Genomic DNA, 20,580 nt, shown 5'->3' on the forward strand with positions numbered 1-20,580 from the left:
ATACTCTTAATGCCTAGGCTTCATGCATGCATGTGTGCGTGTGTGTGTGTGTGTGTGTATGTATGTATGTATGTATGTATGTATGTATATATCATCATCTCCTGCACCTTACTGTGCTAGTTCCTATAATGTGTCTACCATGGTTTGTGAAAATGACCACAAGTCTCTGAGAGATTGGGTTATTTTGTTAATATATTTGTTCAGTATAAGTGGGTAGGAACTGTCTACCACATTCCTAGGACTTGAATCTTACTGGGGATTAAACACCAATAGTCTGTGCCCTCAACTTTTCTCTGACTGCTTGGGAAACAGGTCCATAAAAGACAAATTATGGAACAACTCGGGATAGGCCACTCTAGGACGAGTATACTCTCGAAAGGGAATGTCAGTCAATTCCAAAGAAAACTTTACATCTGTGACAAATTTGTGGCACGTTATCCCTAGGCTATCAACTTATCATCCGGCACATAGCAAGTGCTCTTTCCAAAACACAGTAGTGGCCAAGTGGACAGTGTCAATGAGAGGCCTAGAATATCTATTTAGCACATGTGTCAAGTTGGCCACCCGTGTTGCTTCCATTTCAACGGCATCTAATAATGGAAAAGACTTAAAGTGGCATGGTAGCTAGGACTTCTGAGGACCAATGTCCCAGGCAGACAGAGTGATGGCTCATACATCCAGGTGACCCCTACAAAGCCTAGCATTATGTCCTACACTGAGCTAACCCAGAGAAACATTGTTGATTAATGACCGACTGTCTGATGTCTAGGGACAAGCAGTCTCAGACAGTCACTAAGGACACACAACTTGCCCCAAGGTCTCCCAATTTGTCATTTACTCTTCATCTCCCTGCTTGCTACAAATATAGATTCTACCCTTTTGCTCTTGTTACTATTGGGCCCCAAGGGCCAGAATGCTCCAATCTGCCCAGAGTCCCTGAAGGATCTGCAACCACAGAGTGAGGAAACGTGTCACCTTTGGGTTGTGTGTCCTTTCCTTAGCTTTCTCTCTCCACCCACCAGCATCTACAGATGAGAGCACTGAGCCAGAAGAGTAGAGACAGGAAGCATCCCCCTAGTCTCGGGACCTTTGTCTTATCTGGAGTACCTAATGGTGACAGTCTCATATCGGGAAGGGCTCACAGGACTTCTCATCAGCTGGCTCCTCTTCCTTGGTGAGAGCTGATGCTTCTATATGCAACACAACTCAGAGCCACCTGTTCTCTTGGGTGACCACACCCTCTTTACAAATACAGAGTCGTGTTTATCCCAAAGCAAGTGTCCAGACAGAACACAGAAATAAAGAACTGTGCATCTTGGTTTCTAAGGGCACAAGCCTCCCACGCCCCTAGACCCCTGCCTCCAACTGACTTCCCTTAAATTCTGAGACAGAATTAATACATGGCAGGGTGACCCAAGGCAGGCCAATACCTTCCTCTAGAAGCTCACACCCCTAGGCTCTGTGCAGGGTGCTCTTGAACTTGTATCTGAGTAAAGATGGTGGGGCTGGGGTACTTTGGCCATGCTAGGCTCCAAGCCCTTCAGAAAGGAGTTTGAGGTTTCTTCCATTGTGCTGGATATGACCTCTGGGATCCCATTCCAGGGCAGATGGGTAAAATGACAGCTCATCAGGAAGAGGACAAAAGAGCTGTCTGCTGGGTGTCTTTTCTAGGTTTGCATGCGCTGGGCTTCACAAACTTGGCCAGAGCTTGCAAAGCGGAAGAGGACACTCCAGGCCCAGCTCAGCTCAACATCTAGTGTCCTGATCTCGCAAAGGCTGTGTACACTTATCCCTGTAGCCCACTGGTGATCCAAGGGCTCTCGTTTTATCTAGCCTAGTGTCTGAGTTCCAAGGCTGAGTGCTAGAGTTACCATCATCCTGTGTCCGGCCGGAACATCCCAAACTCTTCTGGAACCCTTTAAAGAACTTCCTGCTCTCTACTCCCCTTTTCTGTACCGCAGCACTGACTCTGAATTCCTCACCCAACCGGGTGCCCTCTATTCTGTCCTTGAGCCCCTGTGTCTACTACTGTTCAAGGTACTGCCTCTATTTCCCTAACGGAGAACACTCCAATCCTATTTCTCGGTACTCTTAAGAGTTCTTTCCTGCACACTAAATTCGTTCCTGCGTCTCCTCTTCTCCTCCATGTGCATCCCTGCTCCCTCCCCAGCCAACGCCACAAGAACAGGCAGCATCCCAAGTCCAAAAGCCTCAGCCAACCCTGTGCTCACCACCACCATTCTTGTAGCAGAGATAGGGGAACCTCCACACGTTGGCCAGGTCTACCGCGAAGCCCACCACGGACAGCAGGAAATCAATCTTCTTGCCCCAAGTCTCCCGGGGCTGCGCGTCACCATCCTGGGACGCCAAGAGGCACTGGACGCCGTTGCGTTCCTTCACCACTAGTAGATCGGCTGTTTTGCAGGGCCTCAGGGGCTGCTCTGGCAGCGGGTCCGCCCCGCCGAGCTCCGGCTGCACCTGCGGATTCATTCGCGCCAGAAGCATGGGTGCGGCTGGAGAGAGGGACTTCGGAGGTTCTGGGGACACACCAAAGTTCTGCTTGTATGAAAGGAGAAAAAGCAGTCAACAAGGCTTGCCGCCCGTTTGCACCAACTGAGACCACCCAGGGGAGCCCAGACGTCAGGATCCTTGGGCTGAGCGGACTCCCAGCTTCCAAGAAAAGGAGCGCCTGAGTTGGGAATTTTTGGAGACTGAGTTGTGACGCGCGTCCGACTGGGACAGAATTTATAGGTGGGGACCTCCTCGGGCCGCCCTGTGGGTCGGGCTAAAGAGCCCACCGAGGTCTACCTGGATCATTCACTGTCTCCCCTCCCCTAAATGCCAAGTTTCCTGCGGGCCCTGAGGGACCAGAGTTGACTCAAGAGCCCTCCCAGCTCCGGGGGGCGCCCTCCGACAGCACTAGGAACCTTCAGGGACACTCTTAGAGGGTGCAGCCACTCACGATGTGCCTCGGAGCCGGTCCGCACACTTACCGGTCCCGCGCGCAGAGCGCACTCACGTGGCGGACAGCACGGGGATCCCGGGCTCCAGCCCCGGCTGGGCTCCGCCGCGTGGCACTCAGGCGGGGCCCTGGGAGCGCTGCGGGCACGGGGTGGCCGGCAGGACGCGGGCTGGATGGCTCTGGCCGCGCCAGGAGGAGGCCGACCTGGTAATGTAGCCTGTGCCCCAGGTAACGCGCCTATTGCATTAGCCCCGCGCCCAGCCCGCTCGGTCTGGAGCCTGTTAGCACTAATGCAGACTGACAGCGTGGCCGGGACTGGCAGAGGCGGGGGCGCAGCTCCCACGGGCTCCGGGGTGGCGGGAGCCGGACTCCCAGGGACTCGCGGGGACCTGGCTTAGCACCCTCTCTGACTCTTTTTTGGCAAAAGTAGCGCAGGCAGCTCCTCCGAACACCTGGCTCTGACCTCTGGACAGATGAAGAGAGCGATAGATTCCCAGAACTCGGGTTAAGTCTGTCAAAGGGGGGTTGTAAGGACAGGGGAAGTACCCACCACCCCAGTGACACCAGCGTTGTCATACACCCAGACCACTTAACTTACTTGGTGAGAGTTTTCTCCACCAGCAAAAGAGAAACTTGGTGCTTCAGATAAGGACTGTGACTGGTGGCCTGCAGGCTGGGCCTTTGGGGCAGTGTTGTTTGGCGGACTCTGCTGATGGAAAGGTCATAGCTGGAGATTTTATTCCTGGCCCTATTTGCGGCCAGACTGTGACCCTGTTCTTGGAGTCTGTGACCCTGATCTATAAGGCTGAGAACTGATACATAATCGTTCTCAAAAATACCTCCCTAACGCCAAATCAGGCCTTTACAGCTTCCCACAAGTGGACAACACCTTCAAAGAGCCCGTTGTTTGGTCCCGGAAACAGGAGCAAGACAGGAAACACAAAAATAAATACTTATTATGGGCGAGAAGACTGGTGCGGAATGGGCCGAAGGCAGGTAAAGCAAAGTAAGGAAATGGATGGGAAAAGCAGGGCTGCAGATTTTTAACAGTATGTTCTACAGTGTTTAAGCGTGGACCTGAGAGTTCTTCTTGTGTCTGAATCCACCCTGCAGGGAGAGCCACGGAGATAGTTCCCAGGTGTTCTCAGTCCCATGTGCAGAGAGCTTAGTGACCTCAGAAGAGGAAATTGGGGGAAGCCAAATAAGTAAGGTCAGCAGGCAGGAATGTAGGGAAGACACAAAAGCAGTATGGGAAGACAGGTAAAGCCTAGTCACAGTGACACTCTTTCCACACATTCCAAGCTCAAAGCTACCCCCGGGGCACTTATTAGCTCTTGCTTCCGACTAAAGTTGCTCAGGTCTTAGTGAAGATATTCCTTCTCAGACTCATGCATTTAAAGTTCACCCCCATTCTCTATCAGATCACAGACTTAATTAACTCATCAATTAATTATTAATTAATTATTAACCCCCATTTCCCCTTTAATGGCAGTTGAACCCCAGAAGAACAAAAGCATTGCCTACCTTTTCCAGCTGTGTGTCTTTGGCAGTAGAACTCACTAAACACTATATAAAATGAATGTGTGACTAAACGTATAGATGATACAGGGTGGTATTTAAAGAATTTTCACAGACAGGGCCAGCAACACAGGTATCTTGTGGAGAAGATACAGAGAGGAGAGGAGGGGACAGAGAGGATGGGAGGTTCACCCTGACCTCTTGGGGACTGATGACAGGAAACAGGAGATTAGGCCAAGGGTGGACCTGAAGATTCAGGATGAGAACTGAAGACCATAGGTTCCCGCTCATCAAGAGTGGTCATCTCAGGACCTCTGTGAGGTTCAAGTGGCCTGATAATGTGGGAAGTGTCAGAGCAGAGCTGAAAGGGATGCTGAGTTCTCCTGGTCCCCCAGTTTCTGGTCCTTCCACCTATTATGGATAAAGACACCAGAATCCCTCTGGCTAACCTGTTGTGCCCTGCTCTGTTTCATGCCTGTCCAGCTGGTGTTTGATCTCTGGGAATCTTATTCCTAAACGCCAACAAAGCCCCCCCAATCCTCCTGCAACCCCAGAGGACCTCCAATTCCCCCTCCTGCTCACCTCATTTCCCCCATCTTTCCAGCCACACAATCATCCCCAGTTGCCAAAGAAATTCTTGAAACTCAAGCCCAAGACCATTACCTAAAATCCCACAGATGTTACAGCGTGGCTAAAAGAACCATAGATGCAGAATAGTCTCCATTTCTCCTTTAGGACTCTTGGTATTTATCTGCCCACTTTTCTACAATGAGCACTTGATACTTGGGCAGTCAGAAAAAGATAACTCCCAGTTTCAAGTGATCCCCCTGCCTCTCCAAGACAATACACACACAGGGTCAGCAGTGCAGACACAATTTTGTTTGTCCATTGATTGCCATTAATTTGATTACTATTAATTTTATCGCCATTAATTTTCTCCTTGCTTTCCCCAAGTCTTTTCTCCTTCTTCAAGATTGCTCAGTGCTTATAAGTACTTGCCCCTCTTGGAGGAGGAGACTCAGATTCGGTTCCCAGCACCCACATGGCACCTCACATCTGTAACTATCATTTCCTCTTCTGACTTCCACAGGCATGGATGTGGTGCTTAGACATCCATACAGGCAAAACATTCATACACAAAAATAAAATAAAATAAGTCTTCAAAATATACTTTCTTCTTTAGCACATGGGTTTAGTTATACTTAAGAACTAATATTATGGTCTTATGTCCTGCTGAGGTTTTAATATGCTCTTCTCATCCTTTTGGCTGAGGAATTCCTGCTCATCGTCTCAAACCTCCAAGGCCAGTGCAAAACCTTCCCCAGCAAGCAATGCTCACCGGAGTCAAATCCTACTTTTTATAGGGCTTTGTGTGTTTGCCTGGTCTAGTTATGTGTGCAGTTCCTCTATGCCGGATAAGGATGCTATCTGATCTAACCTCCTACATGGCTGGGACTGCATAAACTCATATAAAACAGAAGGGACTGGGAGCATGTTCCTTGCCTGGGATAGTCAGTGTTGGAGTCATCCAGACACAGAACTTGAAACAAAGGTCAGAATGTGTGAGGGAGGGAACTTCTGGGAAGACTTGAGAGAGTTGAGCAAGCAGGACAGGAAAGGATGTGAGACCAGGAGAAGGTGGGTTAAAGAGTATCTCGTGAAATCTGCAACTGGTGTCATCCTGTAAGGACCTCAGAGGCACAGCCTATGCCTTGCAGCTGGCCCACCGAGGAGAAAGCTAAAAGGCTCACCCATGAAATTTGTTCCCAGTGATCGACTCTCCCAGTGCTTTCCGTCTGACCTAGGATGTGTATGTGTCTTCTGCCAGAGAAGAATCTGAGCAGAGCCCCAGGTCCTGAAGTGTCTGTTACAGGATAAAGAGAAGCATCCCCCTTACTCCATGGATACTAGCAGAAGGCTGATTGGCAAATCCTCAGAGTTCCCCCTGTGGCTTCCAAGACATCTGGGGGACTCAGTAAGGACACCAGACTGGGGTGTCTCCTCCATCTCCGGCCCAGACTCCCTGCCCATGGTTCTAAGGGCCATTGGGGCCATGTGGCTTCTCTCGAGATCTGTGCCCTGCCCACCAGGTGGCCTGAGGGCAAGTAGTGGGCAAGAGGCTACAATATTATCAGAGCTAACATAGTCTCTGGGGAGGCGTCATTTCCACTTACCATGGCACTTGGTGACACAGGCCATGAGATACAAAGCAATCGCTGGGGCTGTTAGTCCATCTTTGGTCATCTTCATGCAGACATCAGGCCTTGACAAACAGAGCTTAGGCTGAGGTGCATCTAGAATCCAAGGCCCTGCGTCCTGGAGGTGCTTTAACAGTCTTTATGTTTAAGGCATCATAGGAGAAATTAAAGCAGGAACGAAAGAACATACCTGTATGAGAGCTCTCTCTCTCCCCTCTGCCCCACTTCCTCTCTCCTTCCCTCTCTTCCTCCTTCTCTCGCTCTACCTCACTCTCCCCCTTCCTTTCCCTTCCTCCTCATCTTTCCTTCTCTTTCCATTAGACTATTAAATATCTTTCACTGAAGCTAGTCTGCTCAGGGTTATTGATCATTGGTTTAAGCTGTGTTCTAAATACAAGTAGAATTAACAAGTCCCCCCCCCCAATATAAAACCTTCATGAGTTAAAAATCTGTCTCCAACCACTTCCCACTAAAACCCCTTGGGGTTCTTAAAGCTTCTTGCCCAGACCGTTGTGGCTCAGTCCTTGGTGTCTTCTCTGTTGAGATCAGAAGCCCAGTTGGCCCTCTGCATGCACTGGCATTGGAGAGCAGCCGTTGGTTCCTCGTTGACCTCCACATTTAAATCATCGGCCTGGGTCTCTGCTCTGGGTTCCAGCACTGTGGATTCAGCTACACTCCGGTCCTCTCCACATGAAACAGAGGCAATGAGCACATGAAACTGGCCACAGGCAAATCAAAGCTCCTGGCACCAAAACCTGGCTTATACATAAGCTGCTGTTCCACAATTGTCCTCAGTCTAGGTTACACTGTCACCCTCATTTTGGCTCCTCGAGGCAGTGAGCTTGAAGTCAGCTTAACGTCTCTTGCTCTCGTATCTAACCCTGCACAGCTTCTGTGGGCTCTAAATCACGTCATGTCTCTGCACCTCTGAGGTGACTTCCCTATTCCAAGCCTTATTATCTCCTTCCAGAATGGCTGGGACAGTCTCCAGGTGGCCTCCCCTGCTTCTCTCCCGTCCTCTGTGACTTGAATCCTCTAGGACTACCAGGAAGATGCTTTGGCAATGTGTGCATGCCCCATTACCCTCACTTTCTTCCTAAAATGGCTCCTGTCTTACTTGGGACAAAGTCTAAAATTTGTCCCTAACCAATGAAGCTTGTTTGTACTGGTCAGGGGAAGCCCTGCAGCCCCTATATCAATCAGGGACTGGGGTGCGAGAGGTAAGGACAACTTGAATAGCGGTAGTACAGCAGAAAGGGTGGCTGTGTTGGTTGGACTGTGCAGCTGTGGCTGAGGCCATCATGGAGGTCACAAAAAGAAGAAAAGCAACACACATAGCAAGAGAAGAAACCAGGAAAGAGATTGGAAAAGATATGTCCAGGATACATGGTTCGGTCTCCTGGAAAGAATGGGGGTTATCTTTCTTTCTGTGCCTGCCCACACAGATCCTTGAATGGCTTTAGCATGGCCATGAGAGTTACAAGACAGAGGTCGGATCCCCGACCCCTGTCTCTCTCCTGGGCAGAGAATATGGTCAGCCTGGCACTGGATCTTTGTCCTTCTCAGAATATCAAAGCAGATGGGAGCTCAGAAACAACCATGGAAGTTGTATCAGACAGGTATCCTATGAGTAGCCATGTAAGTGAGTCCATAAGGAAGCAAGGACTCACTTCCCAGAGAGAGCATATATGCACCATTCTTAATTGAATGTGAAATTCATAGAGTATAAAAAGCATAAAACATTGTGTATAATTCACAGTTTATAATTATTATATGAATCCATTCAATCCTCCCACTTAAATAGGGCGTCCCCATGTGTCACCAGGCTGTGATCCTATACACACAGCCATCCCTAAAGGTAGACCAAGGTAGATCATTGTCCCTACCTTGCTTTTTTGGTATTACCACTTATAGATTTATTCCCAAATATTGCATTGTTTGGTTTTATTATATAATTTTTTTAGATTTATCCAGAATGATGGCATTTGCCATAGTTCCCTAATTTTTATTGTTGTGTATATTCATTCTGTGGAATGGATGATCACAATTTATTTATTTATTTGGTATGAAAGACATGGAGTTTAGGGTCGTTTCCAGAGTATATGTGGGTCCATGGGGGTGTTGGGAGGAGTGTGTTAATATTTCAAACAATCCTATACATAAACGTGTTAAAATGTCACATCCACATTTACAAGAACTTCTTCCATTTCTTGGAAGTTCTCTGTTTGTTTTTGTTTTTGATTTTGCTTGTTTGTTTGTTTGTTTTTACGCTGTACTCAGCTTTATGAAGAAGTGATACACTGTTTTCAGGGTGACTAAACCAACTTGCTGCTTGCCAGTTCCTCGTTCTTGTCTTCAGATCCTCAGTAGCCTTGGTGTTTGTCTTCTGGGCTGTTAATTCTTGAAGATCTTCTGAGGGTGAGATAATATTTTATCATGGTGAATTTGCACTTCCCAGACTGTAATCCTACTATGTGCCTTCTCCCGTGTCTCTGGACCCTTTCTGTTTCTTTTACTTCTGGGAAATGACAGCACATTTGGCCGGTTGTCTATTGGCTTGTCTTAATTCATAGAAGCCCCCTGAAGCCTGCTGGCTGCTCATCTTGCTGTGTTTTGTGCAAGCGTCCTTACTTGGTTGCACAAGACTCTTCTGCTCTGCTCATGATTCTGATACGTCACTACAATTAGAAGAGTCAACCTTTTCTTACTGTTTATGTGTTTTGGTCTAATTTGACAAGTTCTTCCTTTGCTGACATTCTCCTTCATTAGATGTTAAAATTTCACAGTTTGGGTCCTTCATATTTATATCCGTGATCCATTCATTGAGAGTTCCTTTTTGAAGATGTGTGGTAGGAATTCCATTTCATTGTTTTTCTTGAGAACAACAGATAATAAATTATCTTGGTGACAAGTTGTCACTTCTCTGCTTTGATTAGCAAAGAATTCTCTATCTTAAACAGTCACCTTCTACAGTTTAGCTTCTTCTGGGCTTTCTCTTCTGGTCTACTGATGTATTTATCTGTTTGTAAGCATCAAATACCTCACTAGCTTAATAACCATTACTTTATATTCCTAGCTAGAGGGAAAACTGGCCAGTCCTTCTTCATTGAAAGTGCCTTACCATTACTTCTATTTAAATTCCATATTTCACTTGCAGAGTTCTATGGGGGACTGGAGCACTGCACTTCAACAATGACTGTGTTCTCTCTGAGGTCAGTCTGAAGAGAACCAACCTCTTCAGAGGGCCTGATCCTCTCATCTGAGAATAGAGGGCATGTCACCATCTTCCTTGGTGTACAAAGCATTTAAACAGTGTGTGAAGCTTTGCATCAGAAGGAGAATGGCACCAAGGCTAAAACACAGGCCCAGAAACTACATGACATGAGTTTAATACTATTCCCAGCACTGCGTGCGTGCAAACTCTTGGCTGAGTTCCTCTGTTTGCCGGTGTCTCCGTTTCCTCATCTTTAAAGTGTGTAAGATGCTGCTGCTGCTGGAGATGATGATGGTGATGATGATGGTGATGATGATGGCGTGGTGGCCTGAGCAATGGTGGTGGTAGTGGCGGTGGTGGTGGCAGTGGTGGTGGTAATGACTTACCTCATGGAACTGCTGAGGGGATGAATGAGTAAATAAACACAAAGCACTTAGAACAGCATCCATAAATCAATATTTCCCATAAATCTATTGGAAGTACAGAATTTGATCTCCAGAATTTTAAGTTAGGCCTACCTGACTTCAAGTTTTATGACCAGGAAGAGTCAGAAACTGTGGATGGTGTTAACAGCTGTGAGTGCAGCTTCTGGAGTTATAACTAAAAGCTGACTTCAGCACTGCACATCAACCTTTGTTTGTTGAATGACCTTCAGATTCAATTTCCCCATCTGTAAACTGGGCATTATGGCCCCTATCATGGGAGTGTTTCAAGACTCTGTGACCATCATTAGGATTTACAGTTGCAAGGCTGTTGGCTTGTTTGCCATGGCTGCTTAAACTTAGGCACCCACATACCAGCTTTGTCACCTGACACTGGTGAGTGCCTCAATTTCCCATTTCTGAAACAATATCATGATGGAATCCATCTCATTGAGTAGACACAAGACTTAAATGAATCAGTGACTGCAAAGAGCCCGAGCAGGGCTGAGCACATGCTAACACACAATGAGTACAACTGACCTGCACAGTAGAGCTTTACTTGCTGTACAAAGTGATTCTAGGCACTCTGCTAAGTTTGCTTCATAGAACATTCACTGTTGCTGTTAGATCTACTCCATAGGTTAATTAGTGGGGATGAAAATTGGCCAAATCCCTTGTCTTGGGTAGGAGGGCTAGAGTGGGACTGAATGTGTCTTGAGCTCAGGATGTATACTCTTTGCCACTCTCCTATCCCAGGGACTCAGACACTTGCTATTTGGTCACCACCCTCCTCCATGGTCCTCCCTGTACAGTCTCCATTCTCAGCAGCATGCTCATCCATTTTGACTAGAAACCTTGAAACTGATGCTTTTCTGAACCCCAATCGTATATACCTGCCAGATGTTGCCTTCTCTAGCCCTCATACCTTTCAAGATTGACAAGTTTTTCCCAGGCTCTTAGGTTCACCTCTTTCACTGTCTTTAGAACTTACCACCAATGCTATCCTCTTTCTCCTCTTCTCCTCCTCCCTGGGCAGTTCCCACTTGCCAAGACTTCGACACTCAGAGACACCCTCTCCTCCCCACTTTCCTCTGCTTCATCATCTCCTCCCAGGGAGCTGAAAAAAAGAATCCTCCAACTCACCCACCCCCAGGTTATACATCCTCTATAAGTTGGCACAGGTTAGTCATGGCTCTAAGACTTAAGATTTTGGTCCTCTGACACTTGAAAGGAGACATTTCCCCCACCACCTGTCATCATGTGACACTCATCTGCCATTCATCACACCAGGTGGACTGGGTTATAAAGGTTGGAGAAGTAGATGAAGAGTCTATAAGTCCAAGTAAAGTCTTGATAGTGGTAGGATGAAGAGGGTCCAGGTTAGGCAGGTTTCTCAGTGATAACAGAAACAGGGTCGCCCTCCATAGGTCACTGTTGCCTGTGATGAGTCACCCAAAGTTCGCAGGTTCCTATGAGGAGCTTAGCAATTCACACTGCCTCAGAGCCATAAGGTGGTGAGTTAATGCCGCATTTAATACTCAGTTCCACCATCATACTAGAACAGACATTTCCATGGAAAAATGGGGAGAAGGTGGTCTTAGGAGATGACCCAAGGGCTTTCTTCAAGAATGGATATGGATCCTCTAAGTATACAGTCATTGCAGGTAGATCCTCTGTGGCCTTACACTGAGATTATCCCATAAATGTGTGTGCAGATTTGCCAAATGATAAATACATGCAAAATGAATTTGGGCAAGATATATCATACATGGAAGTACATAATATACTTAGCATGTACTAAATATATGTATGCATATACATCCCTAAAATATGTTGGTATGTCCCTAAAGTTCTATATTAAATACATGTATGTGCATATGTGTATACACATATGCCCACATTTCTCTGAGTATAAGAGAAAACAACTAATTATAAGTGAACTTCGTAACTAGTAAGTATACCCATTTAACTATATAGAGGATATTGAAAAAAAAGGAGCAGCCGTACATAAGTTCCCCTGACAACTGTCCCAGTCAGTATCCCCTCCCTCTGCCCAAACAGAACCTCTACCCTGACCTCTGATGGCACGAATCCCTTTTGCCTGTCTAAACAATAGAAAGCATCACTTTGCGTATGTTGTAAGTTTACATAAATGCTATCATTCTGCCTGAATCGTTCTGCAAATGTTCTTGAGATTTTGCCAAGTTGATATGTAAATTTCCTTTCTTTAAACAAATCGGTTTGATTAAGGAAAGAGAATTGATTGGAAATAAAAACATTGAGACCACTCCAGGACAAGGGGAACATGGAGTCCTAGAACTTACCACTACACCCACCCTCACCACCATTCCCTTTTATGGTTATGCAAACTGAGGCCAGGGCCAGTGGATGCTGTGTCCCTCCTCCAACCCCCCCCCGGACCCCATCTCGGTGTGTGTGTGCTCCTGTCACAACAGAATGAAGTTCCAGCCAATGCCTGAGACCAGAGAGCTTCCCTATTATGATATGTTGGCAAGAAATATTGCTCTTTATTTCATCCCACCCATAATTAGACACCAAGCCATTTCCCAGCCAAAGTTACTTCTCAGTCTTGAACTGCAGAAAGTAAACTGTTTTGTTGAATCAATTGCCTCAACATTAAGTTGGGGTGTGACTGCACTGGGGGTGGGGGTGGGGACCTGCTTCCACTAAAGCTGCTATCCAGCCTTCAAAGTTATGACAAGTCTTCTATCAGCAGCCCACCTCAGTGACCTATATTTTAATGTGTGCTATTAGATTATTGCTAATGAGACATCTTAGGGATAAAAGAATTATGCTCCCTGCTCAGGCCATGGTAGAAGTACAATTGAATTAAAGGCTGGAATCGTTTAGGACTCTGCTAGACAGGCTGTCCCCCAGGCTGGGCCTGAATGCAGATATTAGGCTTTGGAAATTACACAGGAAAAATAAGTATAATTGATCTAAGGTAACCGCACTCGTCTAAATTAAATAATGTGATTGTTACAGGCAGAAAGGCTCGAGATGAGGAGCGAGGCGGAAAAGGCTCCCTATCTGCAAACAAAGTTAGAAGTAAGAGCCCCAGGGAATTGACTTTTCCCTGATGAGCTGCAATCCCCTCCCAGCAGCCTCTTGGTAGCAGCAGGAAGGGAACCTGGTCCAGGTGTCCTAGAATGTGAGGCTGGCCAGGCACCCCACCACCATCCTCAGTCTCTCTTTCCCAAAACTTGGGTTTGTGGTGGGGGTCCTCCACAGCCTACCCCCTGCTGGCTGACAGATGACATTTCTGTGTTGTGTCTTTCCCCGTGGAGATGCTCTCAGGTTTGCCAGAGGTCATCATTCATGGTCATTTCACCTCCTATCCCATGCCATCACTTATGTGACAACCACATCTAAGTGCCAACCTCTGAGCAGTCCCTGACAATAATTCAGAAGACCCAGGTTGTCTGGGAGTTGTTCCTTCCTTGGGTCCCCCAGGCAGCATCCTCAGCTCTTTCTCTGAGTCTGTGTTACCATCCTGGCAGCATGCAATGGCTGGTGCTGACATCACTTGTCACTGGGGAGCAACATGCCCATGAATCTGTGCACTGAGAGTTCTCACCTGCTGGCAGTTCTCTCTCCCTTGGCTTCGGTATACCCCACGCATAGGCAACTCAGTGGACAGCCTGGGAAGAAAGATGTGGTGCCCCCCCCCCAAGGATCTTGCCTGCTGCAAAGTATTGCTGCTCTGGGGCCTTGAAGCCCGAAGTGAAGACTTAGAAGTGTCAATCTCTTGTGGTTAAAACCATCTAGAAAATACACAGAGTGAAGACATTTCCTCTTGCCTCGATCCTTTCTGCAATCTATAACTGGTCTTGATTGCCATTTTGCCAGGACTCAATGTCAGCCAGGAGACATACCACTGAGGGTGTCAGTTGGGGTGTTTATAGAAAGACTTAACTTGAATGTGTGCGACACCACTGCATGTGTCGCATTCCAACCCTGATGGAATAAAAAAGGGAATAGGAGCATGCCGCCAGAGTGCCCACATTTTCCTACAAATTAGCAAACTCTTGCAGCCACAAGCCACTCCTGCTCTCATACCTTCCTCCAGAGGACCAACTGTGCCCTCAAACTCTGTGCCAAAAGATCCGTCCTACAACTTAAGTTGCTTGCTGTCGATATCTGGTAACAGCAATAAGAAAAGTCACTAATATCCTTTCGCATCCCTCCCTTTCGTCTTCCCTTCCTTCCTGCCACGAACATTCCCCAATTCACAATCGTGGACAAGAGCAGTTCTAGGAACCAAAACTCTAGTGACAAATAAGACAACTCAAGTCCCTCCTTGAACTCAAGGAGAAAGGAAAGTCTAGTGAGTAACAAGCAAAAATAAATACAGTGTGGCTATGCATTGATAAAGGTTCTGAAGAAAATGCCAGAGCGGCAACAAGCCATAGAAAGTCCTGGAAGGGCTCTTGGCTGGTCCTCAGAGGCACCTTCTTTGAGGCTTCTATATCAGAAAGAAAAAAAAAAATTAGGAGGCCTCAGCCCTGTGGACAGGATTGAGAAGGATTGGCTGTGTCAGAGGGAGCAGCAGTATCTGCCAGTGTCAACCAACAGAGGCTGAACACCAAGGCCATTGCTTGCAAGCTGTGACTAAAAAGAGGTGGACAGTGGTCCGGTTTTCTGGCCCCTTCTGGCAATTCTGAGGAGTATGGTTCCCCTCTCCTATGAATAAGGACTCTAGAAAGGATTTTGGAATACAGCAACCTGACTGAATCTATGTTTAAAGGGTCTGGAAGGCTGCATGGTGCAGGGACAGGGTCATGGGTGGAGGTGGGGGGCACTGATCAGCAGGTTCCAGAGTAATCTGGAACAAAGGAAAGGAAGAAGAGAAGAGACTCTTGTCCCAGAGCAGGAGGAGAAAAGATGATCGTGATGACATTGTAAAGCCCACCACCTAAGGACAATGTGTGACATTTTCAGATTTGAAAATAATTATTAAGGCAATACAGGCAGACCAGACGTTGGCTCTGTTTCTTGACTTTCAGAAAGTCAGATGGGACTGGCTCAGAAGCCAGTGATCCAGGAAAACCCTTTTTCTACCTTGCAAGCAAAGTCCATGCAAAGGCTGCTAGCCCCTGACCAGCTGTGGACATCACACACCACCGATGCTAGCTCTTTCAAGTACATATATCTCAACCATGACCTTGTACGTAGAAAGCTGGCTTTCAGTGTGGGAACAGAAGAAAAGGCATCATTTGATCAGGTCTCCATGTAAATTCACTCAGACAATATTTTAAAGGCAGAGTTCAGCTCTGCCTTTCCCAGTATTGACTCAACCCCCCCCCCACACACACACACACTGTTAATTAAAAAAAGAAACACTGCAGCTCCCACAGAGCCCCCATCCTCCCCATTGTATCTGCACAGAATCCTTCCTTGGCACTCAGCTTTTCCTCCTATATAATCAAGAGATGGTTTCCCAGCATTTACTTCGGTTCTTACATCACAAGTTCTTTCTGTAGGGAGTAACCAAATGATGGATGTATTGCCTATGATGTGGGCTAGCACAGACCATTCTCCAAACATGGCGAACCTCCAGCCCCATTGTGTCCTAGAACACAGAAAGGAAGAGGGGAGCCTGGGGCAGGGTAACCTGCCTGCCACAAGGGACCCACATATCATTCTGTAATTACTTGTTTCCAGCTTCTCCTACTGTTTAGTCACCTGGGGTCTTTGTGAATTCTTCATTTCTTTCTGATTAATTGACTTCCGTTTTTTTTTCCCATGTTACCTTCACAGGGAGTTTAGTCCAGTGACTCATCTAATTGACTTCTTTATTTCTTTATTAATTTACTTTTTGATAGACACACATATAATGCATTGTGGTCATATTTACCTCTCTCCCCCTCTCTTATTCTCCCTCTGACTCCCATCAACCTCTTTAGTCCCAAAAGCTTTCCTCCCGCTATGTCTTTTTTGTTTAGTGTTGTTTCTGTTAGTGAATCGCTGAGTTTAGCCAGCACTACCTTTGTGGGCATGGGTATGAAGCCATACCCAAAGGGTGACTACTAGCAGGAGATAGGATGCCTATTGTGACAGATACACAATGCTCTTAAATGCATCCCTCCCCATATTCACATATCATGATTGACTGGTCAGGATTTGTTTTCCTATACTCTTCAGCCCATACAGAATAATAACAGATGTTTACCTCAGTATATTGGCATAGAGGACCCAGATATAAGTCCAAGAAACCACAACCACCTGGGTTTTGACAAAAATACCAGACATACACATTGAAAATAAAATAGTATGAGCAACACCTGATGGGAAAACTGGATATCAACAGGTAGAAGAATTCAATTAGATCTTTACTGCTAAGCCTACACAAAAATCAACTTCAACTGGATCAAGGGCCTCAGTGTAAGAGGTCGGGGGTGGGGTTAGGGGGTGGACCTTACCATATGAGCACAGGCACATTTTCAGAGCAGGATTCCAGTTGTGCAGGGAATACAGCCAACCGATCAGTAAATTGGACCTTAGAAAACTGAAACAAACAAACAAACAAACAAACAAACACAATCCCAAAGCAAACCAAACCAAATACAAAACCAAACCAAACTAACCAAGCAAGCCAACCAAGCAAACAAACAAAATGTCTGCATATGGTCAAGAAGATGGCTCAGCAGAAGAGCCCAGCAACCGGAGTTCCATCCTCTAAATGTGTTTGTGTGTGTATCTGTGTGTTTTTGTGTGTATGTTGTGTGAACATGCACACACACACACACACACAAATTAATCTGTTAAAATATAATAAAAAGTTTTTTTTCTTTTCTAAAACAGCTTCCTCAGCAAGGAAATGGTTGAGGAAATAAAAATCCCATAAGAGGATAAAATCCTGGCCACTGATACAACAGATAGAGGATTCACTTCTAGACTGAAAAAAAAAAAGAAACAAACAAAAACAAAAAACAAAACAAAGAAACAGAACACATCAAACCCACTTAACCTTTTATGAATTCCAGACTCCCATGTTCCCACCTGCCCATTTCCATTCCTGGTTCACAGAAGCCTACCTTATGTTTATCTGTTCTTAGACAATCACAAGTTACCACACTGTCAGTGTCAGTTACCTGTGTCTTCTCAACCCTGCCCTTTTAGACTACAGCACTTTCTAGATCATTCTGTTATTGGGCTGAGAGTTCCATTGTCAGAGATGAAATAAAAATCTGAATTTCCTTTTAAAGAAATCATGATTGATTCCAAGTGGGTTGGAAATCACAAGCTGTGGCAGTTAGGACAAGCATGTCAAGACATGGCCTTTCCAGGACAGTGGGGACTCCAGACACCATCCACAGGAGCCCCTCTCTGCACATATCACCCCAAACAGTGACTGTTTAACACACACCTGGATTCCGATTGACACAGATGGGATGGGAATGGACATGCAGCTCATCCCCTCTTCAGACATCTGTGGTTGTTAGGTCAGGAGGATCTGTTTCCCTAACTCTGACCCTTAGAGTCACAGAGAAGAAGTTGGTTATCAATCATCCTGCAGACATTTGAGGGCAGGAATGACAGCTCTTCCGGTCCTCCTCAGCCCACCACCACCCACCCTTTTTTCTCTTCCTTGGGCTCCTCTATTTCTTAGGTTGTCTTAGATATTGGTTCTAGAGTTGCCTCTGGAATTCAGCAGCTGCAAGGATATCAAAGCGAATGGCTGAAGAGTCCACAGGGACAGGTTTCCTCCCTGCCTCTGCCATTGATTTTCTCAGTTCTTCTTCACCCAGTTTGTTTTGCTTGTATCCCTGTGGAACAGAAACACAAGCCCCAGTTCTTCCCCCTGCTCTATCACTGGGGGTGGGTCATAACCATTTGTGATCACTTAGAAGAATACCCAAAGGTCACTAAGTTCACTTCACTAACTGTGAAGTGTGGCGCTTCACAGTTCAGGGTGGATCAAGGAAGGACTTACACCTCTGTCACAGGGACTCACTAGCCAGTACCTTGTAGAACACCTGGAGGCCTGGTCATACTTTATTGGTTCACCTAGTGCTTTTCAGCTTGAGAGATTCTCTATAGAACACCTGAGTTTCTGGTTCATATAAAGCTGTGGGAGTTCCCTTTGGCTATCCTGAATTTGAGGGAGGGCACACATTCTCCAGATGATGTCATACTCCCTATTTCCATAGCACTTGCTTCTTTGTTCTATCTTTGAGATGTTTGAAACTTTGCAATCTGTGTTATTGACACATCTCCCTCTTCGTACAAGCATGCACACCCCAGAATGATGGCGCGGTCTGTGTAAGAGTTATCCCTGCTCCTCTGTGAGCATCTAGGATTCCCCATTCCCATCTATGTCCCAGCCATGACTAGCCATCCCCCTGCATGCTTATCTACTATAGTGTTGCCAAACTGTTGCAAGTCCAGTTGTCCCTTATCTTTGTACCTCCCACTCCCTCAGGGCACCTTTCTCCACCAAACAAGCACCCTGCAGGGTCAACTTTTAAGTCCTCTCACCAAGGTAAGACTAAGGCTCAGCATTATTACTGTTGTGGCTGCTTTTGCATAGTTCCTGCACCTAATAAGGAAAAACTTGAAATCTGGATCCTCAACAAAGCATAGTGACATCAGATCTACACGAGGGACACAGAAGAAAACAACCTAGTCATTGTTACCATTGTTCTTAAAGGACTTTAGAATTTCAGTGTATGTCTAGGCAAGACCATCTAGATGCGAAATTCAGAGGTAAACAATGAACGGTGAGATGGGTTGGATGTATCAGAACCAGAATCCAAAGTAATGCCCTGGGGAGACATGGCACCTAGATTTGGGAGACTGGGAGGCTAGACCTAAGCAGACCCAGCACAGCAAACCCCGAGTCACTTGACAAACACGGGCATAGCTAATTTATTCTTAGACTGGTCAAGAACCTAGGACTGCTACACTTTCGCTGGAAACCAGTAAGGAAGGCTTGGGAAACGGTTTCTGTGTGCTGAACACACCTAGGAGTCCACAGTAGCTGGAGTCTTCTCCACTCTTATAAGTGAGGCAAGAGACTAAGAACAAATTCCAGACAGTCAATAGTTTCTTAGTACTGCTGGATCCAGAACATGTGTTATGAAATCATGGCCTCTGCCATCTTAGGGGACAGTAGCTATTCTGTGAGTCAGGGCTGGAGTTGGCCTCACTCTCTGGGCCTGATGTCATCTTTTCTCTATGACAGATTACCATATTCGTCCATCTAAATCTAACCGAGATAAAACAAGACCCCACCCAATTCAGTTCTGGTGGACCAGCATGGAATTCCAAGTGCAACTTGGACCCCACACATATGGGTCGATCCTGACAAGACCTTTCTCTCCTGAACTGACTTCATTTCTTCTAAATATGAGAGAGAAGTTGGCAGCTATTGGTACATGTCTTCTGGTTGGTTGGCATAGGCTTATGCTTTCCACAGACTTCAAGATCTGAAAATTGTTCCTACCCCATAAGGCCTTTCCCACTACATCCTGCATTCATCCATTTAGTTCCTACAATAAACCACCCGAGGTAGGGTACTAAATAGAAAATGATACCTATTATGCCTATATTTTTAGAGGATGAGTGTTTAAGAGCAGGAGGCCCCAACTGTCGTGCCTCTTGTGAAGGGCTGGTAGCAGATGGTGTCATCAGGGCTGAAGTATTGTGAGATCAAACAGTAAGAGACGCCAGAGATTCAGGCTTGTTCTTTTTGTAATAACTAACACAGGGAACCATGTTAATCTTTATTTGATAGTAGACACACCCCCCCCAGTGCTGTAATTCTTTCCTGTTGCTCCTCATCTCTCCTAGGTTCCACCACCTGTCAACATCACTGCACTGGGACACCAGGCTTCTAACATGTGTTGAGCCACATTCAAACCATACCTGAACTGTAGCCCTCATGTGCAAGAGCATGCTACCCTTTCCTCTCTACCTCATACGGAAGCAAAGGCTGGAAAAAGAAGGCTTAACTCAGTTTGGCAAACACTCCCAGCCTTATCTAAACAGGAAGAAACAAGTTAGTAACTAACATGGTGACTGGCAGTATTGTCCTGTTTGTGCCGTGAAGCCTGCCTTGACTGGGTAGAGGTGATAGTGGGTACACCCAAGGAGGAGATGTGAATCCCTGTTGCCTCATGGAAGAAATAATCACTCCATTGAAATCACAGATACATGGTCTTTGTTTTATTCTGCCAGGGGCCTGGGTACCATAATGCCAGGAGAGTTACAGAGACTTCCCCTTTGAGAAAGAAGCCCTCC

At 46.4% G+C, this 20,580-nt stretch overlaps 1 protein-coding gene across 1 annotated transcript in view; it reads right to left on the reverse strand.

Annotated features, from left to right (window-relative positions):
* The window catches only part of Slc6a2 (solute carrier family 6 member 2), a 36,445-nt gene extending 33,940 nt beyond the window's left edge, over positions 1–2,505 (reverse strand). The window contains exon 1 of the mRNA XM_021169812.2: positions 2,232–2,505. Coding sequence (XP_021025471.1) covers positions 2,232–2,505 — 274 coding nt within the window. The remainder of the gene's footprint in view (positions 1–2,231) is intronic.
* Positions 2,506–20,580: the final 18,075 nt, after the last annotated feature.

This window comes from Mus caroli, unplaced genomic scaffold (genome assembly GCF_978045245.1).
Source record: "Mus caroli unplaced genomic scaffold, Mus_caroli_1 scaffold_10, whole genome shotgun sequence".
Lineage (NCBI taxonomy): Eukaryota > Metazoa > Chordata > Mammalia > Rodentia > Muridae > Mus > Mus caroli.